This window comes from Megalops cyprinoides, chromosome 17 (genome assembly GCF_013368585.1).
Source record: "Megalops cyprinoides isolate fMegCyp1 chromosome 17, fMegCyp1.pri, whole genome shotgun sequence".
NCBI lineage: Eukaryota > Metazoa > Chordata > Actinopteri > Elopiformes > Megalopidae > Megalops > Megalops cyprinoides.
In genome coordinates, this window is record NC_050599.1 from 5,199,546 (window position 1) to 5,220,205 (window position 20,660).

Here is a 20,660-nt window from a genome sequence, read left to right on the forward strand (position 1 = left end):
TTCATGTTACTCATGATTTTCTGCTGTAAGTCAGCTATCCTTGCCATAATTTTCGCTAATTAAAAACCTATTCGTTCAAACAACATCACTTTCAAAATACAGCGCTGTAGTCGAAGGGAATTAACTGATTAATCAAAATCACAGTGTTCAGTGAGTTTTTTTTTTCTTAACCCGATTCTGCCATGATTCTGACGGCCGTTATTTTTTCACCAGTATGTGCCGCTGTCCCGGCTGTCTGTGTCGGTGAAATGCGAGTCCAGAAACATGTCCTTGTAGATGCGTCCCACCAGGCAGTATATGTCTGAGGCCACCTGCTTCTCTGACTCCACCAGAGGTAGCATGATGTCCAGGGCCTTCTGTCTGTCCCCGGGCAGGTTCCTCCTGAATAATGGTCACAGGGGCAAGTATTCATAAAGCATTCACCTCATCTTGCATTTTTCACAGGACAAAGTCAGACCTTATCAGATTTAACACGTTTTATGAATACAACCGTCAAAGAGTACCAGTTCAGTATTGAATGGACATTTATACTGCCCCATTTGAACAAGATTTACATTTGCATTTATTCATTTGGCAGATGCTTTCATCCAAAGTGACTTATAAGTGAGGTAGAGTACAACACAAGCAAAAAAACATAAGGAGTCAACAATATTAGAAGTGCTGCATGACCAGGTTTCAATGGTTGGCCAGACAAGGTACTAGCTGGGAGAGATAATGAGTGTGTTAAGCCATTAGATTACATTTTTAGATACCTAACCTGTCTTTCAACAGAGAAAATCCAGCTGTTTAAGTGAAGTGATCCAGCTGGTAATACGCTATTATATTGCGTATATACTGATACTGATACTTCCATTTAATGTGTACCCTTTCTATATGTACCCTTTCTATATGTACCCTTTCTATAACCCTTGAAAGGCTGGAAGATCATTCTGGTTTCACAGCATGTGACTCATTGGTAACTGAGTACATTGTATTAATACCAGAAGCTCAGTAAAAAAAAAAAAGCAGCATGCCAGAAAGGGATGAACCAGCCACATTTCCAGACGCTGTGCTTGGAAAGGCTCCCTCATCCTGGATGCAGGTCACGTGGACCTTTAACTGTAGGTTGACAAAGTTATGCTAATTAAGCCCGTAAAAACGGCAACTCCTCCGTTTCCATGGAAGCTCTTGAGACTCCATTCAAAGGGAGCAGGAGCCCAAAAAATCTCTCTGTCTTCAGTGACTCACTCAGGGAAGCCAAACAAAAGCACTGCTAGCTCTCACTCGAGACTGAATTTAAAATCATGGCTGGATTGAGCAAAGCACATGACTAAGCAAAATTAGTCATGCAGTCAGCAGCATAAGTAGCAGCCCCACGGCAGGCAATGAATTTAGACCCCTGTTGATGTTGTTTTTAAAAAATACTGTCTGAGCCAAATGATCACATACAACTTTAATGAAGGCCTTTTAATTATTAAGCAATAATTAAAGGAATTTCAGAATGTCTGAGATTATTTTTTATGATGCAAACATTCCAACCTTCAAATTTAAAATAGAAGAGTGCTGAGTCATCCCAGATTTTCAGATTCAACTCCAAGGTCACCAGCTTTGTGTTTAACAGGGAGCATTGGCCTCAGAAGCACACAGTAATGTACAAGTACCATTTAAACACCTTGAATTTTCCTTTGAAACTTTCACAAAATCATTTCAGCCCTGAATCCCTTCACACTTTCCTCAAGCGTAAGAATGTAATAAAATGTTTCTCACTCCGTTTTTCCCAAAAAGCCTACATGTTACATTACATTACATTAAATCCATTCATTCATTCATTCATTCATTATCCAGAGGGACTTCCAGCACAAGAGAACAGAAGTGTATCCATTTAAGCTGAATGAGCCACGGTGTCAGACCAGGCTAACAACACTCCCGGACCAATGAGTGTGAGCACAACACCATTCAAGGCCTACCACAAGATAACTTGTGCTAACCTGACTGAACAGCCTAGAAACTAAGGGAAGCCAAGTGCACAAGCTGCCATACAGTCACTAGATCACAGAATTCAAAACACAATGCTATACTACATGTAAATTAAACAGCAAGGTATGCAAGCAGCAGGAATAAGGGGGTGGGGATTGAGGTGGAACTGTGTCTGAAGAGGTGAGTCTGCGTCAGAAGATTGCCAGTGATTCCGCTGTCCTGACCCCTGTGGGGAGTTCGTTCCACCACTGAGGGACCAGACATAAAGGGCGTATTGGTTTACAACTGCTTGAGTCAGTCACCCACAGAGCTTGTGCAAGTGTACAGAGGTGGGAAATGGTATGTAAAAAAAACAAGTGCTGGAAACCTCACGGCCGCTACTGTGGCTTCACTCCATAATTGTGGCATAGCCATGACACGTGCTCTGCACATGCCTTAGCAGATGCAAACGGACCGGGTGCAGATCTTACCGATTCAGAGCGAAGGCGTAGTGGAATTTGACGTGGGGGTGCGCGAAGGGATCGAATGTCGGAAGCTTCTCCAGAGTCTCCACCAGCTTCACGATGGACTCATAGTCCTTCCGAGCAGGAACGACAGACCCAGAACGGAAACAGAAGCGGTTTTGAGTTGCAATCTGGGCACAGTGAGGATAACGTTATATGAAGAACTTCATCTCATAAGCCTTTCAGGGATGCACACAATCATTCATATCAAGCCCCATTAAAAATGGAAAGTTCCCCGCTTACGTCACAATTTTTTGTTCAATGACAAATTTATACAAAATGCGTTGAATAATTCAGCCCGCCCCCCTGAAAATGATTATTTATTCATGAGGATAAGGGATAAGTGGGAGAGGGAGGGACTGAGGTGGGTGTGGCATGGACACATGAACCCTCAATCATGGCAACCGACTCCCATGAGCACACTGCGATGGTCCTGCTAAGATTAGCAGTTGACATGAGGGATAACACTTTTAAAAATTAATACTGTTGAGCCAGACTCCCCTCTGAGAAACAGTAACAGACTATGGGAGGCCTGGAAACACTGCCTACTCGGTCCAGCTGGCACTGAGGACCCGACGCTGCGGCAACGGGGGAGAACGGAAATTAAAAAGGAAATGATCGATCGAAGATCATGATCTTGGGTTTTGCAGACTGCGTAACGACAGCATGTGGTGGGCACTGAACTCAGACCCTCAGGGCTGTTGCTTTGCGTGTCATGCCCTTGAGGTAAGGCACTTTACCTTAACTGCTCTAGTTCCAGCACTTTAACTTTGTAACAGAATATATCAAATTTAAAATCATAATCCTTTTATTCTGTCCGGGATAAAGGTGCCTGAAAACAAATAATAAATCCACAAATATTATTGTAGTTGCTCTCTGAAAACCTTTTACTATCAAGCACCAACATACTAAAAAGTCAAACAACCCCCTGTGATGCTGAATATGAATGAAAGCTAATGAAATATTTACATTTATTCATTTGGCAGACGCTTTTATCCACAGCAACTTACATAGGTTACAGTTCTTTACAATGTTATCCATTTATACAGCTGAGGCAATTGTGGTTTAAGTACCTTGCCCAAGGGTACAGCAGCAGTGTCCCAGTGGGGATCGAACCGGCAACCTTTCGGTTACGAGTCCTGCTCGTTAACCATTGTGCTACACTGCCGCCCATATATTATCTAAATAAAACAGAGAGAGACAGCTGGACCGTGCAGCATACCTGGATATCCCTGTAGGACAAAAGCAGGTTGATGACGATGTCGGCTGACAGACACTCCACGTTGTCCAATCGCTGCTGGATCCGGCCCAGCTCCGCCGCTAGCTCCACCCCCGTGTACAGCTCCCTGGCTTTCCGAATCTCGTTCAGCATGGTCTCGCGAAAGTACTGGCTGGAGAGGGAAACGGGGTGAGTCAGCTGAACAATGTCAAAGCTGTTACATTGTAGCTCCTTATCTTCCCGAGGAAGGACCGATAACCTCAAATAAAGCTTTGTAGCCCGGCCAGAGAGGAAATACGTGTGGACAGAGTCAATGTCCATTGTTCATTTTAAATTCACACGGCTACGGAATTCCCTTTACAAGCTGGCATAAAGAATCTCTGAAACATTGCTAAACTTGAAAAATTTTACACTGACATAAGTAGCAAACTTTGATGAACATGTGAATCTTTTGAACCACATGTTCGATCACAGTTAACAGTGTCCTGTTCATACACCTTATTATGTCACATAATTGGATGCATTCTGTACTCACACTCTGCAAGTCACTTGATGAGAGCTTCTGCCAAAATGATGAAAATGTGTATTTAAATCTGTATTCAGAATATGAATATGAAATGCCATGTGAATGGCTTGGAACACTTGTTTCTGAATGACTACTTGAGTGGTCTGAACACTGTGATACCTCTGCACTGAAACAGCAGCAACATACTGTAATCATTACTCTCACGCTACCTCTTTGCAGCAGGGTTCCAAGAACCACAGAATTCAGCCAAAAGGGCAAATTCACCCAAATTTTCAGTTGTGACTCACATTTCTTAGAAGTGATTCAGTGCTGCTTAAGGCATGGTAGTCCAGGCTTCATCTAGCTAATACAGACTGAATGGACCCATATGAAATTGAAACGTATTGCAATATATTGAGAAATATGCTGTTTGGCCCAAGAAAATATGACAAGTACAATTCAAATATAGAACGCCAAACCAGAAATATATTGCAATGTACCAAACGGCAATAATTTACACATCTTAAATACACTTATTGAGCTAAAAAATATCTTGCCAAAAATGTATTATAAATATGTCTTCTTTTGTATATGGGGAATCCAAGCCACAGATTGGATTTTGTTGGGTGGTGTTATGCTGGAGAACATGCATATTTCACAAGAATAGTGAGGTGATTTAGAACACCATTTATAACAGAATTTGACTTTTTCCAGTCCAACCCCCAATGCATGTGGTAATTACAATAACAACTACCATATTTTGGAACATAAAATTACATTTGAAAGAACAGCTAAAGAACATGGTGAACATGGAGAATAAATAAATCAGACAGCAATTCAGTACATTTCGGGATTTAAAAAGAACACGCCAAAGAACAATTTCATCTACGAGCAATTACAGACAATATTTAAAAAGACAAAAACAAGATCCAATACGCACTTAAAAGCATTTAATAAGCAATGAACAGGAACAAAATATTAGTCACAGGATGTCCAGTGTATAAAAATATGTCTTCACCACAACTCAAAAATGTATAATTTAAGAGGCTAAAAATGAAAAACAAAGACAGAGACAAATAATAAAAAAAACGCACAAACACATAAAGTCGCCTAATTAACGTTTCATGAGGAACACAAGCTGCTATACAACGACAGCAGGCCAGATTTGAAATCATCCATTCTGCTGTGCACCACACAGCTATGGCGGAAATGGGCAAAATTTAGCACATGTACTCAGCACTAGGGGAAGAATTTTTCCAGAAAGTTTTAATAGTGTGCTATATGTTAATAAGAACATATAGCTTAGCAAAAATATATACATATTAAAATACTACAGTAAAAATATTTGTGGCTAGCTAGCATACTACTACCTATTTTTATTATATTGTAAACAAAAACACATATCCTCACAAGGATTGAGGCTTAGAGACTGCAGGTATATGACTTATCATTTAATCCATCTGTTCTGACTGTGGCAAGTGTCAGTGAAGTGCTGTCACAGGTTTATAAGCTAAATGGTATTAAATTTTTCAAAAAAATTTTTTTCAATTGTAATGAACATTTACTTGATTTAACCAGCTTCATAGAAAAGTGTATTTTGGTGGCACCAAATTTAGAGATTTAATTTACATTTAACAATACATATAAAAATGTTAATTAAGTCAGCACAGGTATATATTCGATTTTTCAGAGTGGCACAGTTACAGTCCTGGGGGCCAAATGCAGTCTATCATGGACTTCCTGCTGACACTTTCTTTGGACTTTCTATTGAAACATCATTGTCTAATTTCTTTTCAAATTAGTAGCCATATTGGTCATTCATAAAGCAGAACATTAGTCAGCTCTGGTGAGTCACGTCACATTTTTACCCACCAGGGAAGAACAACTTGATGCAAATGGGTTAAGGTGTTAAAGGAAAAATACTCACAGCAAGATTTCTAACTTGAATGGGACATACAGAATCATTAGTAAAAAAAAAATCACCCAATACAACTCTGGTGAGTCACGTCACATTTTAACACACCAGAGAAGAACAACCTGACTCAGCTGGTTTAAGGTGTTAAAGGAAAAATACTCACAGAAAGATCTGTAACTTGAATTGGGACATTACATTACTGACATTTAGCAGACGCTCTTATACAGAGCGACTTACATAGGTTACAATTTTATTTACATGTTATGCATTTATACAGCTGAATATTTACTGAGGCAATTGTGGATTAGGTACCTTGCCCAAGGGTACAGCAGCAGTGCTCCAGGATGGAATCGAACCAGCAACCAAGTCCTGCTCCTTAACAATTATGCTACACTGCAGCCCCACATACAGAATCATTGGTAAAAAAAAAAAAAAAAAATCACCCAGTTCACCGCAGCACTCACCAGGAGTTGACCTGTGGCACCTTGAGCAGCTGGACGAAGCGGTCCACCAGCGGCAGGCAGATGGGGCCCAGCAGCATCTCGAAGCTGGGCTGCATCAGCTCGGTCAGCCCCTTCATCAGGCTGCTCTCACAGCAGTACACCTTGTTGTGGGGCGTCACCATGTAGGGGATGAAGGTGTAGTTCCCTGTGCACGTCTGGAGAGACATCAGGCGAGTGAGCTTCACTAAAATTTAGCTAACCGAACGGCATAAAAGGGCTCATGGGTGGCCTGGCCATGCTGTGATTCTATAACCCAGATTTACCATGATTTAAATCATGGATTTAAATTAAAAAACAGACAGAAACAAGTCCCTAGTTCACTAAAGTTACTTCCTTATGTAGTAATGTATGTATCCTTATGTAATTAGTTCCTTATGTCTGTTCCTTATAAACTGTAATGAAAGTAGGAAAATCACTAGGGGAGGAATTAGACCCTTATTCTGATTTTAATGTGCTTTCAGGCATCAACACAATGACAGATGTGCTGAAACAAAACAATTCACTTTCAGAACAAAATGCAGACCTTGCAGGAAAAGAAACCTTAGTGAATGAGGGGGTGAGGGGGGTAGGGGGCGGGGAATCAATACCTGTGACCAAATGCAGCCGCTAAACCCCATCACATTCCTTTTCACACATCCCAACATCACAGGCCATTGTAGCGACACATTCTGCTAAAATAACAACGGCGGGCTCCACACTCTCCACTAGCATGCAACAAAAGGGCAGGGCCCTGGGGCCCAGAGGGTAAACACACCCATCAGAACAGCCTGCACTGTTTCACTGATCTCTTAATGATACCCTAGGGGCAGAACTGGCCTTACACCATTCGACTGATGATAATCAATTCAAAATAAGTCTTTAGCCTCGTGTCAGGTTTTGTTTGCATGTGCCATTTGTGGCGAGACGTATAGCAGGAAGGATCTGTTACACAATAAATCTACGCTATAACAGACATTTTTTTTCTTTTGAGTTCAATAGTCATAGTTTTTTTTTCTTCTTCAATGAACATCTGCAGTTCTCTAAAACCCTGCCTCTTCAACAGCCAAAAACGCCAGTCTGAAAACAAATGGCTGTTTTGACCACCTGCATCCTGCGATTTGCAGACCCTATTCTAACCTCTTTGTTTCACTTACAGGCAGATCACATGCCCAATGAGGGAAAAAAAACACCCCTGTAACCTTCCAGATGAATGGTTTCCTCATATTACACAGTACTGATGACATCATGGACAGGTTTTTCAAAAATAACCCTGTGACAGTCACTTGCATGCACAAGTTACAAAATGCACATCTATTTTTATCCTCTGCATGCTATTCATGCTCACCCAGATCACATATCAGCACTTCGAAATAACAAAAAAAAAAAATTAAAGACACACTCTCATTGTACTGGTGCCATGCAATTCTTGTCCTTTACCTGAAAAACCTTTCCAACACGGTCTCATTAGTTATTAGGTAATGGAACTTCCCTAAAGCAATGACTGTAAGGGGCAGATTAAAGAAAAGACAATGTTGGGATACTGCAGTTACAATAATTAAGGTGGAGAGCAGGACAGGATCTGACCTGCCCAATGGCGTCAGAGGTCCTCTGAGAGACCTGACCTGAAAGCCACTCGGTGACCTCAAAGGGATCCTCCTATACGTTCACGCTTTTCAAGAACAAAGGCCGTCGGGTCTTTACCTACAGCATTTACCAAAGCACTCTTTGCGGTTGCCATTCTGCATTCAACAGTTGGTAGGGTTTGAATCTACCTTGAGATCAAACTCAGGATGCTGTGTTTGAACTCCTCTGAATTTGTCACGGACACTCTCCACCTCTTCCTTTCCAGATAAAACAAAATGGCACATGCCTAAATGTTTGCTTTAAGCCCATCAATAACACTAACAAAGAGCATTATTTGCTAATGCCACAGAACATACAGTATCTCCAAAGCACTGGCTGCTCTAATTAACTACACTTCCAATGTGCATTTCCAGTTGCTGTAAAACAGTAAGAAGAGGAAGTGAACATGCAGACTGCATAACGTCAGAACTTCTAGCCCAAAGAGAGAAACAGCTGATGTGTGCTATTTACTGTGCATATATCTATAATCCACGCAAAGCAAACACTCAACACTGGCAACACTGACTATACTTCATGACCGAAGCTATGCAGCTGTGCTACACTTTAAAAAAGCTTCCAGCATTGATTTCTCAGTCTATCAAACGGTTAAGCCTCCTGAGTTTATTTATTCTGATCGCTGATTTGGCCACGCAACGTGAGGACGTTGAGCAGGGAGTGAGAGAGACGAGCTGCCTCCAGCAGAAATCTCAGAGCAGCACGCTTTTCTCTGCACTCGACGCCTCTCCTCACATGATCTGGCCGGGCACAGAACGGCCTGTATCTCGCCGCACAAAGCCACCTTATTCCACTTCACAAAGCCACTTAGTCCAGTTAAGCCTTTGGCTGTGAGGTAACCCCGCTCCCATCTGCTGCGGCTACCACCCCTCGCGCACGCAGTCATTACAGGGACACAGAGAGCCGCGGTCACATGCAAAGGGCTTCCCATCTCTGGAATTTCTAATGCCGTTAAACTTGTCCTCCTTTTCTCACATTTTAATCCCCAAGAAATGCACACCCTTCGCCGGGTTCTCTGTAAATTTGCTCCACCTTCTTTGCAGCCAGAGCAAACAGTTTGTTTGGGCCGACCGGTCTGAGATTTGTGCACTTTCGGCAGCCGGCAGCAGTTGAGGATGTCGTTAACATGTCTGTCGGATGCTGCCGAGTGTTTTTTTTTCATTCTGATGATTTTGGGGGGGGGAGGGGAGAGAGAGAGAGAGAGAGAGCAAGTCTGTGAATGTGCACCAGGTGGCCCTGGTGCCTCCCCACCTAACCCGTCTGTCACAGGGGCAGACAGACGGTGCTCAGGCCAACGCTGTGTCCGCAGCAGCAGTGGCAGGAAGTCAAATCCCGCCCCCCCTCCCCCTCCCCCATTCTCCTGACTGACAGCAACCCAACTGTTATACAACTATATACAAATACAAGCATACAGAAGTTGTCTACATATAATAGATTGTGTGGAATGCAATATGATATGCTGCAGAAGGAGAGGTACTACAGTAAGGAAAAAAAAATTAATAAATAGAGGCGCTTTAGATTAGATGTAAAATTCTCAGTGATGTTAGGCTGTCTATGTGACTGGATAGAGAGTAGGGGCTTGAGATCCCATTCGGAGAACCTGGAGCAGGAATGTAGCATGGTGTAGTGTCATTTCATTCACATACAACCACAGTAAGTGTAAATTCAAAAGGAGAAGGATGGGTTATAATCCTCTAGAGCATAGCTGTACAGTAATAAATGTGGTAATGTGTACTTACAGTGTTCTTCTGACAAATGATCTCCTAAAAGAGAAAAAAAATTAAATTAAACAAGTAATTTAGGTTGCTCCACTTCAGATTTTCACACCAAAACTTATATATTTATTTGGGAGACTTTCAACATGTCTCTGTGTTCAAGTTTAGTTTGAACATTTCAATAAAATTTAGACCGTTAGGGAACAGGATATTAACTGGATGGAGACTTCCTCCAACATTTAAATATAAGCAAATAAAGCTCTGTCTGAACACACAACCGGCTCAGTCTGTTTATTAAAAGATTATTCCTGACAGAGCTGTCCACATACATCAAAGTTAGTACAGCAGTCACTGAAACTAGAAAGAAACCAAAGTCTGTCTGACGGTGGCCTGATAGTAATCTGTGAATGAAAGAAGCACAGAAAAGGAGGCCTTTTTGCAACAGTGGCGCAAACCTCATGGAGGTCAAAGTTTATCTAGATAAGAAGAATAATATTTTTGTTGGAGCACACCTAGTAGAACAACACTGTTAAACAGGTAATAGAAAACAATCATTCCATCTCAGGAAAACACACATGTCGCGTACATGGATTAACGTCCTGTGAAAAGGCACAATTCAACACTCACTTCCTGGTTGGCCCACAGATGGACGCGCTACAATGAACATAAGGGTCTTTGTGGTTTAGTAACTGTCCAAGTGTAATGGTCGACTTGGAGGAAAGCCCAAACCATGTTTTATCAGCAATGGCTTGTTTGTGATATCATCTCTCAGCGACAGTACAGACATAACCTCTTCAGCTGATCAGAGGGACCTGTGTCTGCTGTGACGGACAAAGACGGACAACAATGCTTGGTATTGTAGATGGTTTGATTGACAGAGTGCGTGTGTGCGTGTGCGTGTGCGTGTGCGTGTGTGTGTGTGTGACTGTACGTGTGTACGTGTGCGTGCACTTGCGTGTGTGTGTACGTGTGTGTGTCTGTGTGTGTGAGTGTGTCTGTGTGTGCGTGTTCCTCACTGTCCCTTGCAGCTACCGCTGTTCAGTAGTCTGCACGGGTTGGTCCGGCACTGGGGGGGGGGATTCCCCTGGCATTTCCAGGCACGTCACTAACTTTGAAAAACAGCACGAGGCAAATGCTACACCTTTCACATGGCCGCGCCTGCAGGATCATAGGAGGATTAAGCTGTATCAATACTGACAGTCCGAGGCATTCTGAACTCCCTCTCTGTCTCCAGGCTGTGAGTCAGAGAGTCAGTATGTGAGAATTCCCCCGGTCTCCAGTTCAGTTCGGATTGATTCTGAAGGACTGAGGAGAGGTAAACAGCCCTATTTCTTTTAACAGGCCTTGAATTCAGCATGTTTTGCACCTGAACAAATGCTGTAGCACTAATGCAAACATGTAGGTTTGTGACATGGTGGGATGACAGTATGAGCAGACTCACTCACTCGCTGCCGTGTTGGACTGCATGCAGTGTGAGAACATAATTACAGGTACAACCCGTCCAATAACCATGAACACAACCTGGCGAATAGCGTTACAGAGATAACAATTAACCCATGTTATACAGTGCCAGTGAAAAGTTTGGGCACACCTACTCATAGATGGGTTTTTCTTTATTTTTGACTATTTTTGACATTTTAGAATAATAGTAAAGACATCAAAACTATGAAATAACACAAATGGAATTGTGCAGTGGCCAAAAACGTGTTAAACAAATCAAAACTCTCTTATATTTTAGATTCTTCAAAGTAGGCAAAAAATATATTTTTTAAAAGTAATTTTTTTGGGGAAGGAATTTATACATAGGCATCAACTTCATTATTTACATTTGTCTGAGAAACACATTTCAAGCATTTAAGCATAAGCCTTTGGATCAAAATGCCTTTGAACGCACGTTTCCCACTATCTTAATCAGGTGTGTCCAGACTTTTGACTGGTGATGTACAACGGAAAGCAAGAGCCACACGTCTTGTTGTGGGTGCGGAGGGAAAGGTCTTGCCTGTAGAGACTGCAGGGAGTCAGAGTTGGAGTCGCAGTAGAGGATGATGTTGTTGGCCATGCTGAAGCTCTCCCTCACGCCCAGGTGGTAGAAGAGGGAGGGCTGGCGAAACGCGTCTGTCATCTCCACAACGGCGATGTCTGCGAGCAGGGACAGAGGGACACCCATCAGCCTCAAAACGGGGACAGCAGGGCAGACAGCCATCTTTCTTTGGCATGTTAAAAAAGGTAGAAAATTTTTGACAAAAAACCGCACCCTCGCCCACATGAATATTTCCTTTTACACATTTTACACACCGTGTTCAGTATTCTATTCGTGTTTGCAGTTCATAAGAAGACAGGTGCTTGGGATGAACTGCAAACGTAACCACGTGTAGTCTCACTCTCTAAGACGTAGCAGCAGGGAAAGGCTGCCATCTTCCTCAGTCATGTTAAAAAATGTAGAAAATGTCTGACAAAAAACAGCACCCTGAGGCACATGAATATTCCAAATTAGCAGTTTAAACAAATGCTGTGGTCAATATTCTATTCATGTCTGCAGCTGATAAGGAGACAGATGTTTGGAATGAACCTCTCTGAGAGGTAGCAGCCTCATGAACAGACACTGAGAGAATAGTGCGTGACATTTTATGTCGAAATGTCAATTACACAGTTGCAAAACATGTTGATCTTACGCTACGCTAGTAACAACAAAAGATACTGAATTTGAGGTTTGCACCACAGGCATGACATCATCAAACACATACCTCCAATGCTGCAGTCTACATTCAAAAGTGGGTGCTTTTGCTTGCCACTAGTTTCTGAAGAAGTTACCAGTAATACAGTGCCTCACCGCTTTGCTAGCTAGTTACTTTCACAGTGAATGATTGTATGCTGTTTTGCATTCAGAGCCCTCAAAGCATGTAAAAGCTCAGGGTCTGCCCAAAATCTAGGTTCAGACAGTGCAAATAATAAAATAGATTTGGTTCATAGTGCCCTAAGCAGACCAAGTGCACACCACTAGGCCATATTAACCTTTTTGCTCTGGATGTGATTGCCTGAATAGATATTACTAAACAAAATATGCTACTGTTCTGACAACACTTTGTCCTCTGCACAGAAACAACGAGTGACAAGAAATATTTTCTTTATTTTTAAACAGATTAATTTAAGGCATATTTGCAACAACACAAAATTTTGCGATGCAACAAAGCTTCTCTGTGTCGTGTGGCACTGTAACACAATATCACTGTGAAGTGTGCTTAACTAAACAGAACATTACTCATTGACTGGTTAATTGATTAAATTATTGATTACTTGATTAAATGACTTAACTCCCGGATGAAATGACTGAGTGATTAAAGGTCAACACGTGCTGCTCACTTAAGCTTTTACTCTGATCACTTCATACCCACATTCTTGCAAAATGGAATATGATGATGCATGCGATAAAAGTCACTGTATCACTTTAAAAAAAAAGACCATATGCAAATATAGAATTAGCCGGAAATAGCGTTTGGTAAAATGCAGCACAACTTCTGCAGCTGCTGTCCCAAACATGAATTTAAGTAACTCGCAAGTGGTGTGTCTCTCAGACTTTCATGAGCAACTATTCACACCATTATTGTAAATGTGAAAAAGCGGGATTCGTGAAGGATCTCAATAATTAAATTAAGAACACCATGCATTTCAGGATTTGTGAATTCAATTCAATAGTTATATTCAGCACACTATAGGCTTCACTTACAGGAGGAGGAGTCTACAAAGCACACTGAACTTTTGCTAGACCCACAGACTGATATCAGCAAAAGCGAAACTGTCTTTGTGCTGTGGGTTTGCAATGATAGATAACACCTCGTCAGACCCCACCTCATCATGCACTGCCAAGATTTCCTCTCTGGTTCGATTTCAACAAACAAAACAGAGAGTGCAGAGAGTGTCAGCAGCCTACCAGCCCGATCAACTGGCTGCCTGCAGAACTGCACCTCAAGCGCTGTCAATGGGGGTGCTGTTTCGGGGAGCCCCGCGACTTTGGACGGAGGTCAAAAGCCGAAATCTGCACATGCAACCAGGAACAACCATCGGAAGAGATAAGGCCTCCCTCCGGCTGTTACCGCGGTGACCTGCGGCAGCTGGCTGACCTGGGCGAGATCTACGCCTTCTGAAAGTCGGGCTGTTGGAGGGCCAGCCCCGGAGTGCCGGGCGGTCCCGCCCCTTCAGCACATGTAAATGCCACCAGGATGTGGTTTCTTCTGGTGGGGCTTAAGGGTGCTTTTCACGAGGCAGGGCTTGCCAATTTCCCTTCCTCCCCGGAGGGATTGTGAGAGATGCCGAGGCGGAGCGGAGGCGAATGACACGAAATTATTGAGCTGACGGGCTACACCTGAAATTTTCACACTGCCGTGCTGTCCCCACTGTGAACGCCTTCTGTTCCACTTTCTCGTCCTCGAAGAGCAGGTGCACACCATTCGAACCTCAGAGCCAAACAGGGCAATACTGACCCCCTTAAATGGATCCACCATGATGAATCCGCATTTGCCGAGGGCTTGAGTCTGTCAGAAATTGGGCGTTGTCTGACACTGCCACATAAAGCTTTGAGTGCACACTATTCATGGTACGGAACCTTTTTTTTTTTTTTAAATACTTCTGCAACGCATTGCCAATTTTCTTGTTCTTTGTTGCCTTATTACAGCAATTTCCTATAATGTTGACATCAAGGTGGAAAATGCTAAAATGTTATACGCATAAAATTACATATAAGGAGAAAGGCGACATTAATACAGAGCTACAGCTTCTTTGACTAGCCATGCTAAGCATCTAGAGCCACATGTTAGCAAAGGAAACTAAGCGACTAACCAGACGGCACCGACACATCCTCACACTGACTAGTCGTGGGATGAACACTTCAGCATCGCTCTGTGCTGATGGCCGTGCGACATGCTAACACAATCTCCCCTTAGCAAAGCAGCTACCTGCAGCTAACTCCCTGGCCACGTGTGGTGCTACGGGGACATAAACACACTTCACAGAGTGACTGAATCATAAGTAAAAAATTAAAAAAAAAAACATTAAAAAAGGTTTCACGTGAAGCTGCTTTTTGATTTCTGTGGGTCTGGCTTTGCTGTGCTGCTCACCCCACAATAAACCTGTTATATTTAATTCTGGCACTTTACCAGATGTTGTGCGTGCCTCTCCCTCACAACAGCTTCCACAGACCAATAGAAGGGGGACAGACACCTAACGGCCGACAAACGCACGCTAGCGACAGGAAAGCAGTAAAAAGATTTCAGCCATTTAAATTCATCTCAAACCATGAGCAATCAAGGCAGACACCGCTGCTGGTTAAACACCGTGCGGTTCATAAGACACGCAAAGTGAAGTCCGTTATTACCACACCTGTGGTTGGAAAGGACTACTTCAGTCCAGTTCAATTTACCGGAAATGTCCCGTGGAGCCTGTGTCACTACACTGTGGAAAAAAAGCTCAAGGAGTTTGTTTAAAATGGACACGTGCAAGGCTTTCCAAAGATATTGACATTAATGAGGTTGGGAAAAATTAAATGGGGACATATAAACATAATTCATCTGCAAAAAAACCCAAAAAAACAAGCAAGACCCATGTTGAAGCTTCTGATGGGCAAAGTGCTTGAGAGTTTGAATGGTCACTCAGTTTTACTGGCAGAACTTTTCGTTCATCTTTCTTTTCTACTGGCATACAATGTGCAAGGATAGAACACATTCAATTCTTTCACATCCTGACCATGCTGAGGGCAGACAGAGATGTCCTTTAAATTGTATGTGTCCTCGGCAGCTCAAGGACTGAAGTTTTGCAAGTCCTCAATTCCTCTGCTTGTACACGCAAGATAAGAAATTCGGTTTGATTGCCCGATGAGTCACAGAGAGAGAGAGAGACCATTGTCCACCTACCAAAACACACACGTAATACAGGTTTATGGCCTTAAAGATACACTCGCTGTTACATACAGAAGCAGCGGCATTGACGTTCAGAGTACTTGTGCAGGAGTGCTGAAGAGGACCCTGTTGTTGTCAGTGTGATGACCTACATTAACCATTTCCTGCACTGTCATTGCCAGATGATCGTGAGCACAATGACCGCTTGCAGAGATGACAACACTGTGGGTCAGAATGAACAACTCAGGCCCTTGCTGAGCTCTGGACAAAGCTGTTTCTTTTAATTTGATCGACAAAGATGGAAGCATTCTGATTACATCACGTTACATTATTGTCGTTTAGCAGACGATCTTATCCAGAGTGACTTACATGTTATAATTTTTACATGTGATCCATTCATACAGCTGGATATATACTGAAGCAACTGTGGGTCAAGTAGCTTACCCAAGGGTACAGAAGCTGTGCCCCAACCTTTTGGTTACGAGTCCTGCCCCTCACCACTATGCTACACACTTTCTGTTTTTTCCCCAACTGCCAGAAATATCTCTGAAAAACAACCCTGACTGATTTTTTAAATGCTATTTAAAACAAAGGCTGAAACTGAGTATTCCCACTGAGTTCAGCGTTACCATCACCCAGCACTATTCTGTGGGTGATTCAGAGACGGGAGTGGAGTTGGGGGGGGGGGGCAGCACACAGCCTGAAGAGCCTAGATCATTACTGGGTCCCTTCCTTTCAGTACACTGACCACAGCTCTTATAATGCATAGACATCTCTTTGAGGGAAGTGAGATGCAATCAACTCAAGACAAGAGCAGGGAGAGCCCTCATTACGCTAACAGGACATGGTCTGAATCTAAGGTTTTTTTGGTTGCCTTTCATTGATGAAAATCTGATCTCCTGTGTTCAATATTCTGGGGGCCCTAATCAGACACTTTGATCAAATCCATAACCTCCTTATGTCCTCTTCTTGTGCGCATAGAATGTGAAACATTGTGCTTTCATTTTCAGGCATGGGATATTGAGGTTTCCTTTCTGCAACATCAGCAAAACCTCAACGACACAAGTCTCTGTACCGTGAACGCGTGCAATTTCTTAATTTACTCAAGTCAAAGCCTGCCAACGGCAGGTGGGGAGGTTTCAGTTTTGCGGATTCCACAGGATGCTTGTACGACCGATGATATTAACACAGACGGAAATGACTGCAGTAGCCTTCTGCTGCTGCCAACTCTATAAACGGCAATAAAAATGAATAATCATATTTCTTTTATGGCTCATCTTTACAATCTACACCGATATGACTATGGCACATATTACAGAATATTACAGAATATATTACAGAATGTAATACAGAAGAAAAGGAGAATGCTATGTAACACTCAAAACTCATTACGGATGACTGCAACTTAAAGTGCTCATCACATCTCAGTAAAACATTGTGCATGGCACTATGAAGAATTACTGCCTCTTCTTAGAAGTCGCACTGCAGGGAGAGGAAAATGTAATTGCGTGGATATAAGGCGATGAGGCTGTGTGTAAAGACATTACTCAGACGTGTGCACACTTTCCCGTAATCACAGAGGAATGCGAGGAATTTCGGAAGGGCAGCGCCAGTGGCTTTCCCAGGAGCTCTCTCTCCCCAGACGGACAGAATGAGCCCCTTTATGGAAGGGACGTGTCCGGCTGCAGTTTTCCATGAGGACGCGAGAGAGTTTGTGTGTCTGGTACGGGGCAATGAAGTGACGCACAGCACACAGAAATATGCCCGGCCACTGCCAAATTTCCAAAAAAAGTGACACAGTTCCAGAAACATTCCTCGCCGAGTGAGCACGCTTCTCTACCAATGGATTTATACACAGCATTTTCTATAGTACATTTCAGATCTATAGACTATACTATCCACTATATATACAATAATTCTGAAACAGTCCAAACTGTTCTCACAGTAAAGAAAGATGCGCACTGAGAAGTCAGCACATGGACATGTTTTCAGTTTTTACTGCATGTTTGTACAGAAGCTGTCGCAGTGAGGTCATGAAAATATAGTCTCTGACTGTTTTCCAAGTTTATATGTCATAAACTTGTGGGGTGGAGCCTTCCAGCATTACACTGGCTGAGGAAAAGAGGGAAAAACAGTGCAGACAGCAAGGGCAACATGTATGCAGCATCTAAAACCGCACCTTCTCAAATGCAAATCAATTTCTTTTGAATGAATAATGTGGATAAACATATATGGGTATTACTACTTCACCAGAGATCTGAAAGAATGACCAAAACAAAGAAAGAAGCCACAAAAGAGAGAGAAGAGCATGCAATTAATTTCACAGCAATGCCTGCCTGGGTTTCCAAGAAGTCAATTAAGCATACTGTACTTGCTTGCTTGTTTTGGACAAAACTTTGTTTGCATAACTACTTGAACAACTCAGATGTTCAACTGCTCCACTTAGGCCCTGAATTGTTTTGTAAACCCAGTCTTGGGCAACATTCAAAAAGCACCGGGACAAGGTTTGTCAGCTTAGTGCTACAAATACGCCCTTACACAAAACTATGCATTACAGTTAACAATTAGCATTCAGTGGTTTACATGACCTTCCCAAAATAGTACTTTATTTTTAGAACTGAATGTGATACACCGAAAGGAGACAATGCAAGTTTCCAAAAAAAAAAAAAAAAAAATTACACAGAATGGGACAACTCTGTCTCTGGTGCCAGAACTGTCTGGCAGAATGCTTTATTTTGGTCGTTTCTATTCACACTAAACCATTACAGACTGTAAGCGACATGCTCAATATGAAACATGCAGGAAAGAATGTGAACTTGCCAGTGGCTTATACAAACATAGGAATTTTACATGAAGTTAGCGATTGTCTGAACTTGCACTAGATGTTCCGATTTTTGCCCGATAGCAACAGTTGACATATTTTACACAGATTTGAAATGAAAGCTAAACACGTTCCAGTGTATTCTTGAAAGATAATTCAAAGATCTACCTTCTATGACCCTCAAAAGAGCCCACACTGATAACTCACAGATAGCCGGATGCGTGTAAAAACACCCAGACGAGTAATGTAGTTTGTGTAGTAAAGTGATGGTTTCGACATGCTTCTAGTGATGACTAATTACGCATGCACAAGATCCTTCTCTTATCACAAATGACCTTATTCTCATGCCCAGAACTGAGAAACTGATCATGCACAACATACATAGGTACTGTATGTACATTATTGTACAGTTTAAATCAAAATAATTTCAGTTATTTCGTGAGATATTGCCCACTTTATAAAGCCATGGCTCTGAACACAGGCTTGACTTCTCTGGTTCCTACGTTTCCTGCCTCTTTTGTTCTCCGTGATGCACTCCTTGCCTTTAGGAAGAGGAAGTGGAGACTATGGAATATCCCCATATGCTCTCTCCACCTCTTCAGAAGACTGTTGCAAGAGTCAAGAAGGCAGTGATCATGCTCTTGCAATGTCAACTGGCATCGAGGAACTAAGGCGGAGTAACTAAAAAGCTGAACTTTTTTTCTCTAAATATTTTACAAGATAGGTGTTACAGTTACTCCCACAAGATTCACAGTACCCATTTTTCTTATTACGCCCCATTGAAATTCACTGTGTATTCTATTGTGTTGTGACTCCAAGTAATTGTTGTAGTTGAATAATGTCAATTCTTATGTTGTTTTTTGCTTGACTCGTTCAAATGAAATATTTAGACAGCATTAGCATAATAAATGATTCTGTCCCAGTGTTTTTGGTGAATACATGCAGTTCATTCTTATCAGTAACATTCCTGATATCACTGAAATATAAAGCACAGTATTACCATTTCAAATATGCATCAAGTTCATTGCTCATTACTTCCAGACAAAGTTTTTACATTGTGTCATACAGCTACAAAGCTAGAATCAATCATTTTGGTCAGATTATAAGCAAATACCTTGGTCAGATTATAAAATCTTGTGTACTTGTGACAGACAGTTTACGGACTTAAAGAATCAAGGGAATCCTAATTTTGAGGATACATCTTTACTATCATATGGGAATATGTTTTACAAAGAGCATGAACTCATAGTAATGAGTCACTTGTATGCATTTAAAGCTTTAAAATGGAAGGTATGAGGGGTAAATTGTCAGTGTGTATAAATATTTAAAAAAAAAGTGATCACAACTCTTGAAGTGAGGGTCAGGCTTCCTTCTTTGTGAATATATTCAGTGTGTGACTAAGGCTTTGCCAGTGTATGATGGCTGGCAAATCATGCCATCACTGAGTGATTGATCCAAAATAATTTCCCACTGGGCCACATAACAGGAGAGATGGGTACTGCTGCCAAAGTGACTAAATGCCATGCCGTACGCTCTGAAAAATGTAAACAGCTGAAGCAGTAACAGCATACCTCAACCAGTGATAACTGACTTTTTTTTTCTGACGGACACTTGTTGCTTAGCTTACTTTGTTTCTGTGTCACAAAGACAACTCCTCCTCCTCCTGAGCTGTGTGTGAACCACAGCCCAATTCTCCTTGACGTCAAGCTCTCCGTCCCAAATGGGACACCCGTGTAAACACAGATAAACAACTTAGCAGGGGTCCAATAAGGACAAAGACAGGCCAATGCAGGGCAAAATGACATTGCGTGTGTGCGCCTGCATTGGAATCCCCGCTCAGTCCGAAGCGTTCTCAGAAGGGGCCACCTCCATTTGGCATGCTCCATACCAGCGCATTATGCCTGCAGTGTTCATCTCTGTAATGCTGGTCTATTTATGCTTTTAAAATCTATTTTTAACCGTTCAAAAGAAAAGTTAGCAAGGTCGACCCTTCACCAAACAACAAACAGGCTTTATTT

At 42.2% G+C, this 20,660-nt stretch overlaps 1 protein-coding gene across 2 annotated transcripts in view; it reads right to left on the minus strand.

Annotated features, from left to right (window-relative positions):
• The window catches only part of map3k5 (mitogen-activated protein kinase kinase kinase 5), a 48,670-nt gene that overhangs the window by 23,949 nt on the left and 4,061 nt on the right, over positions 1–20,660 (minus strand). For both annotated transcript variants that reach the window (XM_036549464.1, XM_036549463.1), the window contains exons 2-7: positions 11,933–12,072; positions 9,958–9,981; positions 6,563–6,756; positions 3,682–3,850; positions 2,427–2,533; positions 211–381 (exon numbers count right to left, since the gene is read on the minus strand). In XM_036549464.1, the coding sequence (XP_036405357.1) occupies positions 211–381; positions 2,427–2,533; positions 3,682–3,850; positions 6,563–6,756; positions 9,958–9,981; positions 11,933–12,072 (805 nt within the window). The remainder of the gene's footprint in view (positions 1–210; positions 382–2,426; positions 2,534–3,681; positions 3,851–6,562; positions 6,757–9,957; positions 9,982–11,932; positions 12,073–20,660) is intronic.